Raw genomic sequence first — 22728 nt, 5'->3', positions numbered from 1 at the left:
AAACTCCTAGAAGAAAACGTAGGGAAACATCTTCAAGACCTTGAGGTAGGTGGTAGTTTCTTAAACCTTAAACCCAAAGCAAGAGAAATGAAGGGAAAAAATAGATAGATGGGACCTCCTCAAAATGAAAAACTTTAGTGCTTCTAAGGGAGTTTGTGAAGAAAGTAATAAGGCAGCCTACTCGGACTTCAAGGAAATGGAAGACAAGACAGACAAGGTACTCTCTTCTCCTCCAGAAAAACAGCTAGAGGACAGGCTGGAACAGCCTAGAAAAAGATTTTCTAGGGTTTAGGACACCAGGCGAAGGCTGGACACTGCCCAGAGGAGAGAGGGAGGAAGGAGGGAAATCTCAACAGCAGTGAATTAAAACCAGCGGCTGCTACCAGCAGCCTCCCCACACTAAAGACTTTAGAAACTCAGGCCTCTGGGCCAGCTGCAGACAAAGGGGCTCCAGGGACCCACCCCCCAGGAAAGAGGAGGGAGAGGGACACAGCCTAAGGCTGACTCAGCTCCTGACCCACAGGTCTGGTCTGCCGTGTCCAGGGGCCCTTCAGGCTGGGTGGGGCTGGCCAAGGGGCTAAAGATACGCACCCTCCCATCTTCTTCTCTACTATCAGGGACCGATTGTTGAGGCCTCAGAGAGGAATAGAAACATCGCTTACCCTGGTAAAGGGAGGACCCTCTTAGAGAGGGCTGGAGAACTGCCTCTGAGAAAGTCTGAGTCACAGGACCCCAGCCTCCAGGCAGGAAGCTCCACCACATCGATCCTGTCTGTGCTGCAGCAGATATACTCTCAGCTGAGCTGAGAGAAGCCAAAGAGTGCCGTCTGCTGGCAGACCAAGGAAGTGCACGTGAGAAAATTAAAAATAAGTACAAGGCTTTTTCCAGCCTCTATAGTTTCCCTCCCCAGACCCTAGGAAGTGACTCTCCAACCAATTACTGGTCCAGAGCCCAGTTTGGAGCAACAAGCTGGACAATCCTAATAACCCAGGTCAAGCCAAGAATCAAAGAGCAGTGGTAACACACAACCTTCTACCACTAAATCCTACAAAAGAGAAATAAATTGAGCATCCGAGTAAACTACATCCTAATCAGATGCCTAGAAAGCAGCAAAAAATTAGGAAACATACTAAGAAAACAGAAGACGTGGCCCAAGGAAAGGGATATAGCAAAGCTGCAGAAGAGATGCAGAATTTGAGAGAACTAATCAGTGAAGTGCACACAAATTTCCAAAATCAAATTAATGAGTTGAAAGACAATATGGTCAAAGAGATAAATGACATCAAGAAGACATTGAGCAAGCACAAAAAAGAATTTAAAATCCTAAACAGAAAAGTAACAGAGCTCATGGGAATGAAATACACAATAAGTGAAATCAAAAACACACTTGAGGCATACAAGAGCAGACTTGAAATCACAGAAAAAAAAAGTAAATGACACTGAAGGTAGAACAGCTAAAATTGAAGAGAAAAGAACAGAGAGATAAAAGAATGGAAAAAATTGACCAGGGGTTCAGAGAATTGAGTGACAACAAAAAACGCAACAACATACATGTCATGGGAGTTACAGAGGGAGAAGAGAAGGAAAATGGGGCAGAAAGAATATTTGAAGGAATCACAGCTGAAAATTTCCCAACTCTCATGAAAGAAATGAACTTACATATGCAAGAATCACACTGTACCCCAAACAGAACTAATCCAAATAGACCTACTCCAAGACACATACTACTCAGAATGTCAAATATCAAAGATAAAGAGAAAATTCTCAGAGCAGCAAGGGAGAAGCAAACCATCACATACAAGGGACATCCAATAAGACTTAGAGCCCAGATTTCTCCTCAGAAACCATGGAGGCAAGACAGTGGTATGATACAATTAAGATACTGAAAAAGAAAAAATGCCAGCCGAGAATTCTTTATCGAGCAAAACTGTCCTTAAAATATGAAGGTGAGTATAAAATATTCACAAACAAACAGAAACTAACAGAGTTTGTAAAAAATAATCCACCCTTGCAGGAAATATTAAAGGAAGCCTTAGAACCTGAAAGAAAAAGAAGTGACATGCTTGGAGCAGAGTTTAGAAGAAAGAATAGCAGAAAGGATAACCAAAAGAGTAAAAGAAAAAAAGACAGACAAAAATAAGGTATGACATATAAAAACCAAAGACTAAAATAGAGGAAGTAAATAGTGCATTTACAGTAATATCATTGAATGTAAATGGACTAAACTCCCAAATCAAAAGAAACAGGCTGACAGAATGGATTAAAAAAACATGAGCCATCCATATGCTGCTTACAAGAAATTCACCTTAGACCTAGGGATACAAACCAGCTGAAAGTGAAAGACTGAAACATGATATTCCACGTGAATAGTAAGCAGAAAAGAGGAGGAGTTGTTATACTAATATCAGACAAAACAGAGTTTAAATGCAAAAAAGTTTTAAAAGATGCAGAAGCCCATTATATATTAATAAAAGGGACAATCCACCAGGAAGATGTAACAGTCATAAACATCTACGCACTTAACAAGAGTGCCCCAAAATACATGTGACAGGCTCTGGCAAAACTGAAGGGAGAAATAGATGTGTCTACAATAATTTCAACATTCCACTCTCATCATTAGAACAATTAGACAGAAAACCAACAAGGAAACAGAGAACTTGAACAACATGAGTTAGACCTAAGAGACACATACAGAATGCTGCATCCAAACTCAGCAGGTTATACATTCTTCTCCAGCGCCCATGCATCTTTTTCGAGGATAAACCACGTTAGGTAACAATACACCTCTCAATAACTGAAATCATACAAAGTACCTTCTCAGATCAAAATGGAATGAAACTGGAAATCAATAATAGATAGGAAAAAAGAAAATTCGCAAATGTGTGGAGGCTGAACAACACACTTCTAAATAATCAGTGGGTCAAAGAAGAAATTCAAGTAAAATCAGTAAATATATTGAGACAAATGAAAACGAGAACACAACATATCAAAACTTACGTGATACAGCAAAGGCTGTCTTGAGATGGAAATTTATAGCACTAAATACCTATATTTAAAAAGAAGAAAAAGTTAAACTCGAACATTTAACTCAACAACTAGAAAACTAGAAAAAGAACAGCAAACTAATCCCAAAGCAAGCAGAAGGAAAGAAATAATAAAGATTAGAGCAGAAATAAATGAAATTAAGGGAAAAAACAGAGAAAATCAGCAAAAGCAAAAGCTGGTTCTTTGAAAAGATCAGTAAAATTGACAAAGCCCTAACTAGACTAACAAAGTAAAAAAGAGAGAAGATGTAAATAAATACAATCAGAAATGAAGGGGGGAAGTTATGACAGAAATAAAAAGAATTACAAGATGATATTATGAGAAACCGTATGCCAACAAACTAGACAACCTAGATGAAATGGACAAATTCCTAAAAATGCACAACCAACCTACACTGGCACTACAAGGAATAGAAGAACTTAACAAACCAACCACATTTCAGGATATTGAATCCATCATCAAAAATCTCCCAACAAAGAGAAGTCTATGACCAGATGGCTTCACAGGTGAACTCTACCAAGCATTTTGAAAAGAATTAATACCAATCCTGTTTAAATTCTTCCAAAATATTGAAGAAGAGGGAAAATTACCCAACGCATTTTATGAAGCCAACATCACCCTAATACCAAAGCCAGATAAAGACACTACAAGAAAAGAAAATTACAGAACAATCTCTCTAATGAACGTAGATGCAAAAATTATCAATAAAATACTTGCAATCTGAATTCAACAGTGTATCTAAAGACTGATACATCACAGCCACATGGGATTTATTCCTGGTTTTCAAGGCTGGTTTAACATAAGAAAATCAATCAATGAAACATACATAATAAAATAAAGGGAAAAAAAACACATGATCATCTCAATCAATACAGAAAAAGGCATTTGACAAAATCCAGAATCCTTTTTTCATAAAAACACTTCAAAAGATAGGAATAGAAGGAAAATTCCTCAATATGATAAAAGGCATATATGAAAAACCCACAGCCAATATCTTACTCAATGTGGAAAGTTTGAAAGCTTTCCCTCTAAGATCAGGAACATGACAAGGATGCCCACTGTCACCAATGTTATTCAATATTGTACTACAAGTTCTAGTTTGGGCAATTAGACAAGAAAAAAAAAATTAAAGGCATCCAAATAGGAAAAGAGGAAGTAAAACTCTCACTGTTTACAGATGACATGGTTCTGTATTAAGACACAAACCTCATCAATGTTTTTGTACACTAGTACTGAACAATCTGAGAAGGAAATCGGGGGGAAATTCCATTTTCAATAGTAACAAAAAGACAAAAAGACTCAAATTCCTAGGAATTAATTTAACCAAAGAAGTATAGGACCTATATGCAGAAAACTACAAAACTTTGCTAAAAAATTTTTTTAAAGACCTAAGCAAATGGAAATACATTCCATGCTCATGGACAGAAAAATAAATATTGTGAAGATGTCAATCTTACCCAAACTGATTTACAGATTCAATGCAATACCAATCAAATTCCCAAAAGCTGACTTTACAGAATTAGAAAAGGCAACTACCAAATTCATTTAGAAGGGAAAGTGTACCCGAATAGCCAAAAGCATTCTAAAAAAGAGCGATGTGGGAGGAATTTCACTGCCTGACTTTAAAACACATTACAAAGCCACAGTGGTCAATACAGCATGGTCCTAAAATAAAGATGGACACATCGTTCAGTGGAATAGAGCCTGAAAACCCAGAAATAAGCCCTCACCTACACAGTCAACTGGTTTTTGACAAACCTACCAAGTTAATGTTAATGGGACAAAACAGTCTCTTCAAGAAATGGTGCTGGGACAACTGCACATTCTATAATCAAAAGAATGAAAGAGGACCCCTATCTCACTCCCTATACAAGAATCAACTCAAAATGGATTAAAGACCTAAATATAAAAGCCAGGACCATAAAACTACTAGAATACAGGGAAACGGATTTGGCCCAACTGATAGAGTGTCCACCTACCACATGGGAGGTTCAGGGTTCAAACCCAGGGCCTCCTGACCCGTGTGGTGAGCTGGCCCACGCACAGTGCTGATGTGCGCAAGGAGTGCCATGGCACATAGGGGTGTCCCCCGCATGGGGAGCCCCCCACACAAGGATTGCACCCCTCAAGGAAAGCCCCCCTGCACGAAAAAAGCACAGCCTGCCCAGGAGCATTGCCATACACATGGAGAGCTGACGCAGCAAGATGAAGCAACAAAAAGAGACAGGTTCCCGGTGCCGCTGACAAGAATGCAAGCAGACACAGAAGAACACACAGCGAATGGACAGAGAGAGCAGACAACTGGGGGGACGGGGCTGGAGGGAAGGGGAGAGAATAAAAAATAAATCTTAAAAAAAAAAAACTACTAGAAGAAAATGTACGGAAACATCTTCAAGACCTTGTGGTAGGTGGTGGTTTCTTGGACCTCACATCCAAAATGCGTGCAACAAAAGAAAAAATAGGTAGATGGGACCTCCTCAAAATTAAACACTTTTGCACCTTTGTTAAAAGGACTTTGTTAAAAGGGTGAAAAGGCAGCCAACTTAGGGGGAGAAAATATTTGCAAATCACATATCCAATAAGGGTTTAATATCTGGGATAAATAAAGAAATGTTACAACTCGACAATAAAAATACAAAAGACCCAATTTAAAAATGGGCAAAAGACTTGAAAAGGCATTTGTCCAAAGAAGAAATACAAATGGTAAATAAAAAAACACATGAAAAAATGCTCAACATCACTAATTAGGGAAATGCAAATCAAAACTACAACGTATCATTTTATACCTACTACAATGGCCACTATTAAAAAGACAGAAAACTACAAGTTTGAGAGGATGTGGAGAGATAGGAACACTTATCCACTGTTGGTGGGAATGTGGAATGGTACAGCCACTGTGAAGGACTGTTTGGCAGTTCTGAAAGAAGTTGGATATAGACTTGCCTTGTGACCTCGCAATACCACTTCTAGGTATATACTCAGAAGAACCAAGAGCAGTGATGTGAACTAACGTCTGTACACCAATGTTCACAGTGGCATTACTCACGATTGCCAAAAGCTGGAAACAACCCAGCTGTCCATCAACAAATGAATGGATAAACAAACTGGTGTATTCATACAATGGAACAGTATGCAGGTGTAAGAAGAAATGAAATCGTAAAGCACATGACAATATGGATGAATCTGGAAGACATTATGTTGAACAAAGCAAGCCAGACACAAAAGGACAAATACCGTATGACTGCATTACCATGAATCAATTATATTGTGTAATGTATTGTATGCTTCAAAAGACAGAAAAGAAAAAAAAGGCAGCCTACTCAATGGGAGAAAATATTTGGAAACCACATATCCAACAAAAGGTTGATACCTATATAATATAAAAACATTCAACTCAACAATAAGAAGATAAGCAATCTAAATTAATAATGGGAAAAAGATTTGAATAGACATTTTTCTAAAGAGGAAATAAAAATGACCAAAAGCATGGAAAAAAATATTCAACATCACTAGCTATCAGAGTAATGCAGATCAGAAATACGACGAGATACCATTTCACACCTTATAGAATGGCCACTATTTTAAAAAAAAAGAAAAGAAAAGAAAATTACAAGTGCTGGAGAGGGTGTGGAGACGTAGGAGCACTTCTTCACGGTTGATGGGAATGTAGAATGGTGCAGCCACCGTGAAGAACTGTCATATAATCCAGCATGTCTGTTACTAGTGATACATTCAGAAGAACCAAAAGCAAGCACATAAATTGGCATTTGCACACCGATGTTCATAGCAGCATTATTCACAACCGCTAAAACATGGAACCAGCCCAAGTGTCCATCAACCAATGAATGGATAAACACAATGTGGTAAAGATATACTATGGAAAACTATCCAGCTGTAAGAAGCAATGGACTTGGGATGTATGTGACAACATGAATGAATCTTGAGTACATTTTGTTGCATGAAATAAGCAGACACAAAAGGACAAATATTGTATGTTCTCACTAATATGAACTAAATACCATTAGTAAATTCACAGACGTAAACTCTACAGTACAGGTTACTAGTAGTAGAATGTGAGTTGAGATTGGAAGCTGATGCTTAATGTATGTATAGTTTTTAATAAGGTTTATTATAAAAGTGGAAATGAATAGAGTTGATGGTAACAGATTATAATGAGTATAACTAACACTGCTGATTTAGAACTGAGATTGTGGCTGAAAGGTGTAGTCTATGGATGAAAATGTCAATTGAATGGAAGCTAGAAAATAATCTAGGGACTATAAAACAATGATTTCGATGGAAGCTGAAGACTGTGGCTAATAGTATAAATATAAGAATGCTCTTCTTTTACAAAGTATTAAGCATACAGTGACACACAGGAAGATTACAATTAATGTAACTTATGGACAATAACAGTAATATCGCAGTATATCTGCAACAATGGCACATAAGATATTGTATCAGTTCTAAGGGACAACAGTGGGGGGAAATAGGGAATATGGAATTTTTCCTTTTGGAGTAATGAAAACATTCTAAAACTGCAGTGATGACAGCACAACTCTGTTATGAAAATGAGGGCCACTGAGTGTATAGTTTGAACAGACTGTACAAAGCATGGGACTGTATAACACAGGGAATCTAGTGGTAGAAGATGCACTGATTTACAGGACAAATATGAGAACATTTTCTCCTGAATGATAACAAATATATATTAGTAATATAGGGTGTTAATAATGGGTGGGGTGGGGGAAAATACACCAAATGTAAGATATGGACTATAGTTAGTAGTAATATTTTGACGGTGCTATTTCACAGTTTGTAACAAATGTTTCACCACAATGCACGATGTTCATGGCGATGTATGGGAGCTGTACGATGATACGCGTGTTTGTTTTTTTAAGTTCACAACTTTTACTATACACATTATGTATGCTCGTGTATGAATGATATACTTCAATAAAATTTTATATAAAAAAGAAAATAAATTGACAAGCTACAGATGAAAGAAGGTACTCACAATACATATATCTAATAAAAGATATTCAGAATATAGAAAGACTTCATACAAATTAATCATAAAAAGAGAAAAATAAATTTTAATGAGCAAAACTTTTAAACAAGAATATCAAAAAAAGGGTAAACAAATGTCCAAAAGCACATGAAAAGATTCATCGAAGAATAGCAAAATAAAATCACTATACCCACCAGAATGACAGACTGATAATAGTAGCAAGTACTATTGAGATTGTGGACCAACAGGATGTGTGTACATTTCTGGAAGGAATATAATATGGTTCAAGGTTCAACCTGAGTCACTGAACATACAAATGGACAATGACCAGACCTCTGACCCACCGCCTGCAGCACTCAGTCCAGGAAGCTGGCCACTATCTGCAGTAACCATCCCAGATGGCAAACCCCGTCCTAGTAGTCAGCCCACATAGCTAGGACTTGATCAATACCTGATAGCTTTCCTAATTCTTGCCCCCCCCCCTTGAAATTTAAGGACCAACCAAAGGAAGCCAAACATGTTCCCCTAACCAATCACTCAGGATGCCCTGGAGTGGTCTGGAGCTGTAGGCACCCCAAAATGAGACTAAAGTTAACCCACTGCTGTGGTGTGAACCCACTGTAAGGGGGACCTTCTGATGAGGCTGTTTCTGGTAAGGTGTGACCCACCTCGGTCAGGATGGGTATTAATCTTCTTACTGGAATCTTTATAAATAGAATGAATACAGAAAGAGGAGGAGAAAGCCATGGGAGCACGGCGCTGAACTCCATGGAACCTGGAAGAGAAGGAGACACCGCCACGTGCCTTGCCATGGGGCAGAGGAGCCCAGGAGCACCAGGAGCTGGTCTGCAGGAAGAAAGCATCACGTGAGGGTGCCTTGATTTGGACATTTTCACAGCCTCAAAACTGTAAGCTAATAAATTCCTATTGTTTAAGGCAACACATTTCATAGTATCTACTTTAAGCAGCCTAGGACACTAAACCACCCACTTTTATTTAGCCTCTCTCCAGCTTCCCCACATCAACAGCATCCCATCGGGGAATATGTGAAATTTCTCCTTTTTTCTACTATGACGCTTTCCCGCTCCTCCACTCTGCCAGCCGAGTGATGTGGCTGACTCCTTTGCTATAACAAGCTCTAAATAAACAGCCTCTGTTTTTTGGGGTGTTTTCTTCATTTATTTTCACAAAGCACATAAAAACTGCTCAGCATTTTCTTAAAAAGTTAATCCTACACCTACTCTATAGCCTAGCGGTTCCACTCCTAGTTACATGCCCAAAAGAGGTAAGTGCTTACACACACCGAAAGACAAGCACAAGCATGTCGTGGTGGCTTCATTTACAGAAGCTCCAGACTGGAAACAACCTAAATGTACATCCGCAGGAGCAGCAGGCAGGATGCTCCACACTCAAAAAAGGAGCAGCCCCAAACAAAACAAAGCACTACTACACACACAACGTGGATAAACTTCAGATGTTTAAACTCAACCAAAGCTAGAAAACTGGATGATGGTTGCAGAGATACACAGATATATGAAAATTTATCGAGCTATATGCTTTAGATAGGTGCATTTTAATGAACGTTCAATCTCTGGCCACAGTTTTCATCTCACTCCAGTCACATAAGGGACCCAATACATGAAGCACCCAGGTATTCCTAACACTCAGAACCATAAAAGATGATACTAAATTGGTCACTGTAAGCCCCTATGTTTTGTGATAGTTGCTGTACTGTAGCAGACTACCATAGCAGAATTTGGCACTGCACATGGTACTGCTGTAACAACCTAAAACATGTAGCTGAGTTTGGGGCCAGGTGGTAAACAGAAGCTAGAAGGGCCTCAAAAAGATTGTGAGGACTTGAGGACAGTGAAAACAATGTTATTAGAAGTTAAAGAAAAGGACCCTAGTTTTAAGGTCAAATACAGTTACATGGAAAACAGAAAGGGTACCAAAAGACCTCATGGATTTTGCTAGGGAGATGTCAAGGCAGAATAATGAAAGGGAAAACTGACTTTTTCTAGCTCCCTATGATAAAATATAAGAAAGAGAGAAACTAAAGAAGAAACTAATAGGTTTTTTAGTTAACTTAAGCGGAAATATAGGGACTTCCGGCAAGATGGTGGCTGAGTGAGCTTGCCTTGCCATCTCTCCTGGGAAGAGGCAGCTGGGCACCGCTGGAGGTTCTCCGGGACCAGGCTTTTTCAGGATTTTTTCAGGGCAGGAAGTGTCTGGACATCGATTTGGTGGGAAGGTAACGGAAAGGACTGGTCTATAAGATATAATTTGGGACTTTTCAGGAGGGGGAGGCAAGATGGCGGCTGAGTGAACTTCCCGGTTACTAGCTCCTGGGGGGAATCGGCTGGGAGGCGTCGGAGACTCTTTGGGACCGGCTGTTTCGGGATTTTTCCTGGTCCGGAGGTGTCTGGACATCGATTTGGAGGGAAGGTAACAGAGAGGATCCATCTGTGAAATATACACGGAGATCCCAGCTACGTGTGGAGGACTCCCTCCTTGGGTAGGCGGAGCCGAGGCAGCTAGCACCGCGGCGGGTGGCGGGCGGGAGAGCCGAGCCGCGCTGCGCCACGGCGGCAGGCGGTGGGCGGGGAAGCCGAGTCCGGCCGAGCCCGGCTAAGCCGCAGCGGGCGGGGGGGCCGAGCCCAGCCACGCCGCGCCGGGCGGCGGGAGGGAAAGCCGAGCTCAGCCGAGCCCAGCCGAGCCGCGGCGGGCGGCGGGCGGGGGACCGGAGCCCAGCTGAGCCCAGCCGAGCCTGGCGGCGGGGTTTCTGTTCTTTGTTTTTTGTTTTTTTTTTTATTTTTTATTTTTTGTTGTTGTTGTTGTTCTTGTTGTTCTTTTTTTTTTTTTTCAATCCTCTTTCTTGTCCACAATATTCTTCTTATACTATTTTACCTTAACAATACAATAGGTCCTACAGGAAATACCTCACATTTGCTGGGTTTCCTCACCCTCCACTGCCTCATTTCTCTGTGAATAGATTTAGCCTATCTACACTATCCCCTTTCCCCTACAACTTGATATCCTCCACCATCTGCTATCTCTCCTATATTCCATCTCCCTTTCTTTGATCCACAAAGTGTCTAACTCTTAATTTCTAATACCTTTGTTTAGTTTTCCATCTGGTATTCGTCCCTGAAACTATTACCTTTCTTTTCTCTTTCCCTCTCTCACGAAAACAATAGCCTCTTAGTAGGTACCACATTCCTCCCATATTCAGTCGTCTACCTCATTATAGGTACTTTCCTACTACTATAACTCTACACAATTTACATGATCTAACCTCCATCCTCCCAGAACTCATATTGTTGCTTTATAAACATATATCACCAATACTACTTCACACCTTTTCCTTCCTTACACAACTGACTTTCCCCAGCACTAATACTTTCCTTTAAAGTGAGCTTAACTAGCAATAAGAAATTGGAATAAGAAGAACAAAGTGACAAAGAGAAGATATAACACTTACGCACAAACAACAGCTAATTAATCTCCAAGACTAGACAAAGAAGCTAACGAACTGATTAAACCCGTCAAGAAAAAATGTTGACAAGACAGCAACAAAAATCTACAAACCAAACCAGTAATCAGGAAAACATGGCTGAATCCAATCAACAAACTGAAAATCAGGAAGGGGGGCAGGACTTCGCACAAGCAATGAAAGATCTCAGAACATTTATCACCGACAAATTTGATGAAGTAATGAAAGAGGTTAACAGCGTGAAGACAACACTTGGAGGGGAAATTGCAGACATGCGCAAAAAAATAACAGATATGATGGAAATGAACACCACAATTCAAGAAATCAAAAATACACTTGCAACAAATATCAGCAGACTAGAAGAGGCAGAGCAGAGAATTAGTGATGTAGAAGACAGTGCATTGGAAATCAAACAGATAGTAGAAGTGGTCAATAAAAAGGTAGAAAAAATCCAGATAGGACTTAGGGACCTGAATGATAATGCAAAACGCTCAAACATACGTATTATAGGCATTCCAGAAGGAGAAGAGAAGGGAAAGGGGTCAGAAGGAGTGTTGCAGGAAATAATGAATGAAAACTTCCCAAATCTACTGAAAGAGACAGATGTACATATCCAAGAAGCACAGCGCACTCCACTGGTCATAAACCCCAACAGGCCCACCCCAAGACATATACTTGTCAAATTATCCAATGCTCAAGACAAAGAAAAAATTCTAAAAGCAGCAAGAGAAAAGAAAACTATCACATACAAGGGAAACTCCATAAGATTAAGTGCTGATTTCTCATCTGAAACGATGGAGGCAAGAAGGCAGTGGTATGATATAGTCAAGGTACTAAAGGAAAAAAATCTCCAACCAAGAATACTCTATCCAGCTAAACTAGCATTCAAAAATGATGGAGAGTTCAAAATATTCACAGATAAACAGAAACTGAAAGAGTATATCAACAAGAAACCTCCCCTTCAAGAAATTCTTAAGGGAATTCTGCAGGAAGAAAGGAAAAAACAGGACAGTCAGAGATGGAGGAGAGTGTAAAAGCAACAAGAAAGACAAAAATAGAAGGGGAAAATAAAATAATACAAACAAAATATAACAAACACAAATCCAACCAAAATATGGCTACCATAAATAACTCTCTAAACGTAATAACACTGAATGTCAACGGATTAAACTCACCTATCAAAAGATTCAGACTGGGACACTGGATAAGGAAATACGACCCATCTATATGCTGCCTACAAGAGACACATCTTAGACCCAGAGACTCATGGAGGTTGAAAGTGAATGGCTGGAAAACAATCATACAAGCAAACAACAACCAAAAAAAGGCAGGAGTAGCTATATTAATATCAGACAAAATAGACTTTAAATGCGAAACAATTGTGAGAGACAAAGAAGGATACTATATTTTAGTGAAAGGGACAATCTGTCAAGAAGATCGAACAATCATAAATATTTATGCTCCTAACAAGGGCGCCTCTAAATATGTGAGGCAAACGCTGGAAAAACTAAGTGAAAGAATAGATGCATCTACAATTATAGTGGGGGATTTTAATACACCACTATCAACTCTGGACAGAACATCTCAAAAGAGAATCACTAAAGAAACAAAACATTTGAACAGTATATTAGAAGAGCTGGATCTAATAGACATATATAGATCATTACACCCAAACACAGCAGGATATACATTTTTCTCAAGCGCACATGGAACATTCTCCAAGATTGACCATATGCTAGGCCACAAAGAAAGGCTTAATGAATTCAGAAAGATCGAAATCATACAAAACAATATCTCTGACCACAGTGGAGTCAAGCTGGAAATTTGCAAGGGACAGAGACCCAGACTTCACATGACAATTTGGAAATTAAACAGCACACTCTTAGAAAAACAGTGGGTCAAAGAGGAAATCTCAAAAGAAATCAATGACTACCTTGAAACAAATGATAATGATAACACAACATACCAAAATTTATGGGATGCAGCAAAAGCGGTACTGAGAGGGAAATTTATAGCCATAAATTCATATATCCAAAAAGAAGAAAGAGCAGAAATTGAAGAATTAACTGCACATTTGAAGGAATTAGAAAACCAACAACAAAGTAACCCAACAGGAAGAAGAAGGAAGGAAATAACAAAGATAAGAGCACAACTAAATGAAATAGAAAATAAGAAAGCACTTGAAAAAATAAACAAGACCAAGAGCTGGTTTTTTGAGAAGATCAACAAAATTGACAAACCTTTAGCGAGACTAACAAAGAAAAAAAGAGAAAAGATGCAAATACACAAAATAAGAAATGAGAAAGGTGATATCACCACTGACCCCACAGAAATAAAGACTATCATAAGAGGATACTTTGAAAAACTATATTCCAACAAAAATGACAATTTAGAGGAAATGGACAAATTCCTAGAAATACATAAGCAGCCCATACTGACGAAAGAAGAAATTGATGATCTTAACAAACTAATCACAAGCAAAGAGATAGAATCAGTCATTAAAAATCTCCCAACTAAGAAGAGCCCAGGGCCAGATGGCTTCACAGGTGAATTCTACAAAACATTCCGGAAAGAACTAACACCAATCCTGGTGAAACTATTCCAAAAAATCGAAACAGAAGGAACACTGCCTAATTCCTTCTATGATGCCAACATTACCCTAGTACCAAAGCCAAACAAAGACACCACAAGAAAGGAAAATTACAGACCAATTTCTCTAATGAACCTAGACGCAAAAATACTTAACAAAATACTTGCTAATCGTATTCAACAACACATTAAACGAATTATATACCATGACCAAGTGGGATTTATCCCAGGTATGCAAGGATGGTTCAACATAAGAAAATCAATCAATGTAATACACCATAAAACAGATTGAGAGAAAAAAACCACATGATTATATCTATAGATGCAGAAAAGGCATTTGACAAAATACAGCACCCCTTCCTGATAAAAACACTCCAAAAGATCGGAATACAAGGAAACTTTTTGAACATGATAAAGAGTATATATGAAAAACCTAAAGCCAACATTGTTTACAATGGCGAAGTCCTGAAATCCTTCCCTCTAAAATCAGGAACAAGACAAGGATGCCCATTGTCTCCGCTCCTATTTAACACTGTCTTGGAAGTACTGGCTCGAGCACTGAGACAAGAACCAGATATAAAAGGCATTCAAATTGGAAGGGAAGAAGTCAAAATTTCATTATTTGCAGATGACATGATCCTATATATAGAAAACCCTGAGAGATCTTCAACAAAGCTCCTAGAACTCATAAATGAGTTTAGCAAAGTCGCAGGTTATAAGATCAATGCGCAAAAATCAGTAGCATTTCTATACACCAATAATGAGCAAGATCAGGAGGAAATCAAGAAACAAATACCATTCACAATAGTAAATAAAAAAAATCAAATACTTAGGAATTAATTTAACTAAAGAGGTAAAAAACTTATACATCGAGAACTATACAAGATTGTTCAAGGAAATCAAAGAAGACCTAAATAAATGGAAGAATATTCCCTGTTCATGGATAGGAAGACTGAATATTATTAAGATGTCTATCCTACCAAAACTGATCTACACATTCAATGCAATCCCAATAAAAATCAACACAGCCTTCTTTAAGGAACTAGAAAAACTAACTATGAAATTTATTTGGAATAAAAAGAGGCCCCGAATAGCCAAAGACATATTGAAAAAGAAAAACGAAATAGGAGGAATCACACTTCCTGACTTCAAAACATACTACAAAGCTACAGTAGTGAAAACAGCATGGTACTGGCATAAGGAGAGACACACAGACCAATGGAATCGAATTGAAAGTTCAGATATAGAACCTCATGTATATAGCCATATAATATTCGATAAAGCCACCAAACCCTCTCAACTGGGAGAGAATGGCCTATTCAACAAATGGTGCCTGGAGAACTGGATAGCCATATGTAGAAGAATGAAAGAGGATTACCATCTCACACCTTATACAAAGATCAACTCTAGATGGATCAAAGACCTAAATATAAGAGCCAAGACCGTAAAGACCTTAGAAAGCAGTGTAGGGAAACATCTACAGGACCTTGTAATAGGAAATGGCTTCATGAATATCACACCAAAAGCACGAGCAGCAAAAGAACAAATAGATAAATGGGACTACCTCAAAATTAAAGCCTTCTGCACCTCAAAGGAGTTTGTCAAGAAAGTAAAAAGGGAACCCACACAATGGGAGAAAATATTTGGCAACCATATATCTGATAAGAGACTTATAACTTGCATATATAAAGAACTCATATATCTCGAAAACAAAAAGATAAACAACCCATTTAAAAAATGGGAAAAAGATTTAAACAGACACTTCTCCAAAGAAGAAATACAAATGGCTAAAAAGCACATGAAAAAATGCTCCAAATCCCTAGCTATCAGGGAAATGCAAATCAAAACTACAATGAGATACCATCTTACTCCCATAAGATTGGCAGCCATGAAAAAAACAGTAGAATACAAATGCTGGAGAGGATGTGAAGAAAGGGGAACACTCATCCATTGCTGGTGGGAATGCAGAAGGATCCAACCATTCTGGAGGACAGTTTGGCAGTTTCTCAAAAAATTATCCATAGATTTGCCATATGACCCAGCAATACCACTGCTGGGTATATACCCATCAGATCTGAAAACAAGGACACAAACCGATATATGTACACCAATGTTCATAGCAGCATTGTTCACCATCGCCAAAAGTTGGAATCAATCCAAAAGTCCATCAACAGATGAGTGGATCAATAAAATGTGGTATATACACACAATGGAATACTACTCAGCTGTAAGAACCAATACACTACAATCGCACGTGATAACATGGATGAACCTTGAGAATCTTATGTTGAGTGAAGCAACCCAGGCATTGAAGGACAAATACTATATGACCTCAATGATATGAAATAAGTTAACTGCCTCAGAGAGCTAGAGTCTGGAAAAGTGGCTTACTGGAAATCGGGGGGTGGAGGAAGGATGTGAGTTAATGTCTGTAGGGGTGGAATCTGTGATGAGCTGGGGGTAAGTATGAGCACAAAGAAGGGACAAAATGGGGGCAAGGGGTTACCTTCGGGTGGGGTTTTCTGGGTTTGAGGGGGGCTGGGGATGGGAAGAGGGGTAATATGGTCCAAGAAATAGGTGGGAGGGAGGGGCAACATACAAACATGGGAGAGTGCCAGAAGTTCGTTGAGAACTAAATGTTGAGTAAAACGTATCAAAGTATAAATAGGAGGGTCACCTGGTTAGGACGCTCAGGGGGTATGGTCTGATGCGGGACGGACTCCGGAGGGAATAGCTGAAGGCTCATTTTGCCAAGGTGGGTTCTACCATTGGGTGGGGTGGACCCATATCCTGGGGAAGACTAATGCTGTCGAACAGAGAGAACTGTATCTCTCGTGAGAAAGGACGGCTCCCAGGGCATTAGATTGGCAGGCGTTGTGGGCCCTAAGGGGAGGGGAAAATGGACGTGCAATGGATAGAACAAAGGTAAATAAGGGGGCAAAAGAGGAGTTATGTGAGAGTACACGAGGATGAATATAAAACAGCTAATATTACACCAAAAACATATAGGGAACGACAGACTAAATATGAAAACCATAAGACAAAACATAGGATAACTAAAAAATTTAAAAAACTGTACAACCTAAAGTATGGACCACATAGTAAGCACAAATGTTACCTTGTTTGAAAACTATAGTTTCGGAATCTGTACATCAGTTTCAGGAAATATGATATGAATAAGTTAAAAGATTATTGCTGTGGAAGGGAAAAGGTTTTATGGTGGATCTGGGGAAATAATGTATATTGTATATATGAATTTTGGTGATCTAAGACTCTTCTGAAGCTGACATTATGTTGGGATTCACTTTACGGGAAGTTTTGGATCACAGAGTGGTTCAACAATGGCAGCGGAGGAATACTGATATGGGATATTATTGACAGGATATACATGGTTGACAGGGAGTTATACAGGGCATATGCCCAGGGTATATGGTAATGTCTATATATACTCATAGTGGAAACAATTAAAAACAACAGCTGGGGGGGTACTGGGCTCCTGGCCGGGGGGTCACTGTTGTGGGCCCTGGGAGAGCAGCGGCAATCCTCCAGGTGCAACGGCAAGAACCAGGAAGGAAGGAGGGCCCAACAGTGGGCTCTTGATACTAATGGCTACACTTTTGAGCCTATGCACCTGCAATAAGAACAAGGCCTAGAGTAGCATTGTGCCTGGGGGTTTCCTCCTGACAGCCTTCATGTTACTCAAATGTGGCCACTCTCACAGCCAAACTCAGCGTGTAGATGTGATGCATTCCCCCCAGCGTGGGACACGACACCCGGGGATGAGCCTCCCTGGCACCGAGGGATCACTACCACATACCAGCTGAAGAAGCAACTAGAAAATGACCTTGAATTAAAGATTCAATGCGGAACAGCAGAATATACCTGTCTACATATAATAACATGACTTCGGGAAGCGGTTTGACCTAATGTAAGGGGGAAATGGAAAGGAGAAATGAGATTATAAGGCTGTGAGTCTCTAAAAAAGAGTCTGGAGGTTGTCAGAAGGAATACCCCTATGTACAACTGAACAGAGTCTAAGAGACAGATAAGGTAGATACAACCCCAGGTATTGGTTCTTTTGAGGGATAAAGAGACCCACGGGTTCTATGGTCATGGCAGAAGGGGTTCACTGCCATGACAGATGGCCCTTCTTTGGAGCTGGTGTTTCTGCGTGATGGAAATGGACTCAGAGGGGATCTCTTTTCACAAGACTTGCATGCTACTTTATTGGAATTGTAGTTGGTGCTGAGTTTAAGATATATGTAGGGGATTTGAATCTCTGGACTGATAATATGACACCCAGGCCCAGAGCCTCAACAGACTTCAGCTCCTACACTTTGACTTATTGGACTTACTCTACTCAGCTAACATGGAGTTGAAGAAGGTCAACCACCACAACATGGAGCCTACAGTGTCTACAACTAGAAGCGGGAAGAGTGCATCCAGTACCCATGTGGAATCTAAGCCCTCACTTGACATAGGTGTGCAATGGACACAACCAATCCAATGTCCACAGAGGAAATGTGAAATGGGTGTGGGAACGGTAGCCATGGGGGCTGCTGGGTGTGGGGAACGGGAGGAAGAGATGAGATGTGGAGGCGTTTTCGGGACGTGGAGTTGTCCTGGATAGTGCTTCACGGACAATTACGGGACACTGTAGATCCCCCCAGGGCCCACTGGATGGAACGTGAGAGAGTCTGGGCTATGATGTGGACCATTGACTATGGGGTGCAGTGATGCTCAGAGATGAACTTACCAGGTGCAATGGATGTATCACGATGATGGGAGAGAGTGTTGCTGTGGGGGGAGTGGGGGGCGGGGGCGGTGGGGTTGAATGGGACCTCATATATTTTTTTTAATGTAATTAAAAAATAATAATAAATAAATATTAAAAAAAAAAGAAGTTATGGTATAATCTAAAAAAAAAAAAAAAAAAAAAGAGGAAATATAAAAAATACCAGAACTTGCTGGGTTCAAAAACAAAACAAGACAAAGACAAGACCGAGGTACCACCATTAAGGCCTCATGGTAAAGAGCCTAAGCGTGTGGCCCTCAGACCCTTCCCTGTCAGGACCACAGGGTGATTTAAGTAGTACTTACTGGAGCTTACAAGAGTTTTAAGGCTGTACTTCCTAAGCCCTCACCACTAAAACTAAGACTTTTAAGAATCTTAGGTGGGAAACGGACTTGGCCCAATGGATAGGGCGTCTGCCTACCACATGGGAAGGCCGTGGTTCAAACCCCGGGCCTCCTTGACCCGTGTGGAGCTGGCCCACGCGCAGTGCTGATGGCGCAAGGAGTGCCCTGCCATGCAGGGGTGTCCCCCGCGTAGGGGAGCCCCACGCGCAAGGAGTGCACCCCATAAGGAGACCTGCCCAGCACAAAAGGAAGTGCAGCCTGCCCAGGAATGGTGCCACACATTTGGAGAGCTGACACAGCATGATGATGCAACAAAAAGAAACAGATTCCCGGTGCCATTGATAAGGATAGAAGCGGTCACAGAAGAACACACAGCAAATGGACACAGAGAGCAGACAAGTGTGGGGGGGGGGGGGGAGGGGGAGAAGGGGAGAGAAGGAAAAAATCTTTAAAAAAAAAAGAAAGAATCTGAGGTGCATGGTCACACAGCAGCCTCACCGGTAGCGCTACAGAGGGTCTGACTCAGAAAGAGCCACAGGTCTAGCTTGTATCTCGTAGTGTTGATTTACAAGCGTACATAAACAGTCCACAAAGTTTTTCAAGGAATTGTGTTAGTTTAGACTAAAGGGACAGAGATGGCACAAAGTCAGGCCTCCTGGCCCCAGCCTTCTTCAGGAGGAAACCCACTGCAACACCAGGAGGCTGCCAGCAGCACACCCGGGCCACCTCTCAGGGAAAGGAGAGGCTCAGGCAGCACCCGGACCGAGGAAGCTACACCGGGTCCTCATCACCGTGCATTTTTGACTCTGCAGCAAGGAACTAGTGTGCATCAGACTTTCCACGGATCTGTGACTACTGTGTGCCTCCAGCTCCCTCCAACCCCAATTCTTGAATGGGAGCATCCACCGCATCCCACAGTGTGCAGTGGGGGGAAGGAGGGGGCACAGCCCCAGGTCAGGGGATGGGAGACGTGCACTTGACCTGCACCCACTGGAGGCGCTGGAACCTAGGCGCGATCCAGATGACTCATGCCTGGACCCTGAGTCCATGTGGCAGTCAGCTGGTATGTGGGATGGTGCGTCACTCAGAAATCGGTTAGCGGAACACCTCAAGCTCTCCCCCAGGCTTTCAGGGCTGAAGAGGCAAAGACCCGCCAGACTCTCGACGAGAAGCCCCAGAGGGCCGTGCTCGGGAGTCCAGCCCCAGCCCAGCTGCACCTGATGGAACCGAAGTGGTCCACTGCTAACCCGGGCAGAGGGCAAGAGCGCTGGGGGGGGAACATCACCTAGCGCCGCAGCCGTTGTTTTATGATGTCTGGTATACAATAAGAAGTGGAAGGAGGCAAGACCATGTAACGGGGAAAAAAAACCCAGGTGAAGTCCCCTTTGAGCACGTAAAGGCCAATTCTTTCAGACAAGGGTATCTTGGAGCTCAAAATTCCTGGCCTTTTCTGCCTACCACTCCAAGCCTCAAGCCTCATGCCTGCCAGCCCGTGCCCTCACCTTAGCCCGAGAGACCTCTGCGAGTGTATATTTAAATGGCATTGTAATTCCGCGGCCCGTACAATCAGGCCTTGGGCCTGCTCACCAGCCGCGTGGGCCCTGCATAAGAGATAAGAGGCCCCTTTAAGGCCACCGAGGAAGCCGCTGCTTCTCCTCTCCCCGCTACCCTGTCAGTTCCAGGCGCCAGGCGCTGTGCTATTTCCCAGCAAGAACTGCACATCCCAGCAGGGCCCCAGGATGTCCCCGGTCATCCCCAGGGAATCTGCGGGGCGCGGCCTCCGCCGCCTCATCTCCTTCCCCGGCCCACGCTGGCCAACGCTGCCGGGAGGCGCGCGGCCTCCAGGGGCACAGGGCAGCGCAGCGGCGAAGCAGGGGGGCGTCCAGCACGTGCCCTGAGCCCTCAGGGTCCTGAGGAAGTGCTCGGACAGAGGAGAGCCAAGAAGAGCAGGACACAGACCAGCGGGAGGGGCTTCGGCACGGCCAGGCCAGGCGAGGAAGGACAGGGGCCAAGGCAAGAGTGGACAGCGACCTCGGCGGCAGGTCAGTGGGCAGCAGGACCCGGGCAGCAAGCCCTGACAGGCCACCTGGTCCCAGAACGCGACGCCGTCGTCCCAGGGCGGGTGGGTGAAGCGCACACAGGAAGCAGACTCGACAGAAAACGTAGGTCATTATTAATTCCAGGACAGACAAGGACGTAAAAGAAATGTCAAGAGGAGTCCACACAGGTCGCTCTGAGCAGATTTACAGTCCTACCTGTATAAACGCTACACACTGTTGACTTTCTAATCAAAGAACTTGGATTACTCTGGGGAAAAAACCTTTCTCTTCTGAAAGAAATAATTTTAAGATACTTTCTCCTTTCTTCTCTTTCACAAGGAGCTCCACATTTGTTCTACTGTTTATCTTTGTATAGTACAGGCTCTAGAAACTTCTATGTACAGCTGGTACATTTTAAAAAATCCAAAAATTCATTTTATTAAGGGAAAATAGAAAGTATCTCAATGTTTTATAAGAAGGCACAATCTAGTATTTCTCTTTTAGGTACAAAATTCTATTATTACTAAAATAAAATTAATGAAAATGCTGGGGCCATTTTATTGTGAAAAAAAATAAATATGAAATGAAGTTGAATAAGAATAAAATATTTTAAAAATTCACTTACTCGAATAAAATCCATAAGTGTATTATAAATGAAGGCTCCTCTTGGAAGAAAAAAACAGCTTCCAGGACTCAGATCATGAAAAAAGAAAAGTTCCTGTTCCTAGATTAAAACAATAATTGCATTTCAAATTTCATCTGTTGTTGCTTAATGTTTACTGCACATACATAATATGCTAGGAATAAAACACCATACCCAGTTATCATTTCTATCACTTAGTAATTTATAGTCCATAGCCCCTCAACACTTCTACCTAAACTAGGTGCAATATGACATGTACAATTACACTGCATTTTTATGGTTACTGAGCTCTGAACGCAGCTTCTACCTCACCTTCTGTTATTTCTGCTCTTTCTTACTTGGCACACTCGAAGCATGATCTTAGTCCAGCCAAGCCCCTCCAGGTGGGGGCTTCAGAGACAGGGGCCATCAGCACAGCTGCACCTCGGGGCTCGGGGCAGCCCACCAGGCCACCCAGCACAGACACAGCACGTGGCTGGGCTGAGGCGAGAGCCCCCCTTCCCAGGCTTGCTCTCTTTCTTTCTATCCAATTGCTCTGCCTCCCAAATACAAGGTATGCTATCAAGTGTGCAGTGTAAAAAGATACTTTATTTTGATGTTACGATAAAAATAACAGAAGGGTACAATTTTTAAATCTAACAAAAGATAAAAGAAGGAAAGAGTTTTAGAAGACATTCTAGGGGTATTAGTATGAAAGAATCCAACAGCAGTCTATAACTATAAGCAAACTAGAAAGTAGGAGGCAAGAATAAAGATTTTTTTAGGA

The 22728-nt window shown here is 41.4% G+C and overlaps 1 protein-coding gene across 7 annotated transcripts in view; it reads right to left on the bottom strand.

Moving 5' to 3' along the window:
- The window catches only part of TARS3 (threonyl-tRNA synthetase 3), an 85761-nt gene that overhangs the window by 33280 nt on the left and 29753 nt on the right, over positions 1–22728 (bottom strand). For 5 of the 7 annotated variants that reach the window (XR_009185286.2, XR_011648513.1, XM_012519424.4 and 2 more), the window contains exon 10: positions 21945–22043. The exons of the other annotated variants lie outside the window; for them this stretch is intronic. Coding sequence is in view for 3 of the 5 variants with exons in the window: in XM_012519424.4 (XP_012374878.2) it covers positions 21945–22043 (99 nt within the window). In the remaining 2 variants the exon portion in view is untranslated. The remainder of the gene's footprint in view (positions 1–21944; positions 22044–22728) is intronic. 7 annotated transcript variants of the gene reach the window in all.

Source organism: Dasypus novemcinctus, chromosome 3 (assembly GCF_030445035.2).
Source record: "Dasypus novemcinctus isolate mDasNov1 chromosome 3, mDasNov1.1.hap2, whole genome shotgun sequence".
In the NCBI taxonomy this organism is placed as follows: domain Eukaryota; kingdom Metazoa; phylum Chordata; class Mammalia; order Cingulata; family Dasypodidae; genus Dasypus; species Dasypus novemcinctus.
The sequence above is the reverse complement of the archived record's forward strand: the minus strand, read 5'-3'. Positions and strand labels throughout refer to the sequence as shown.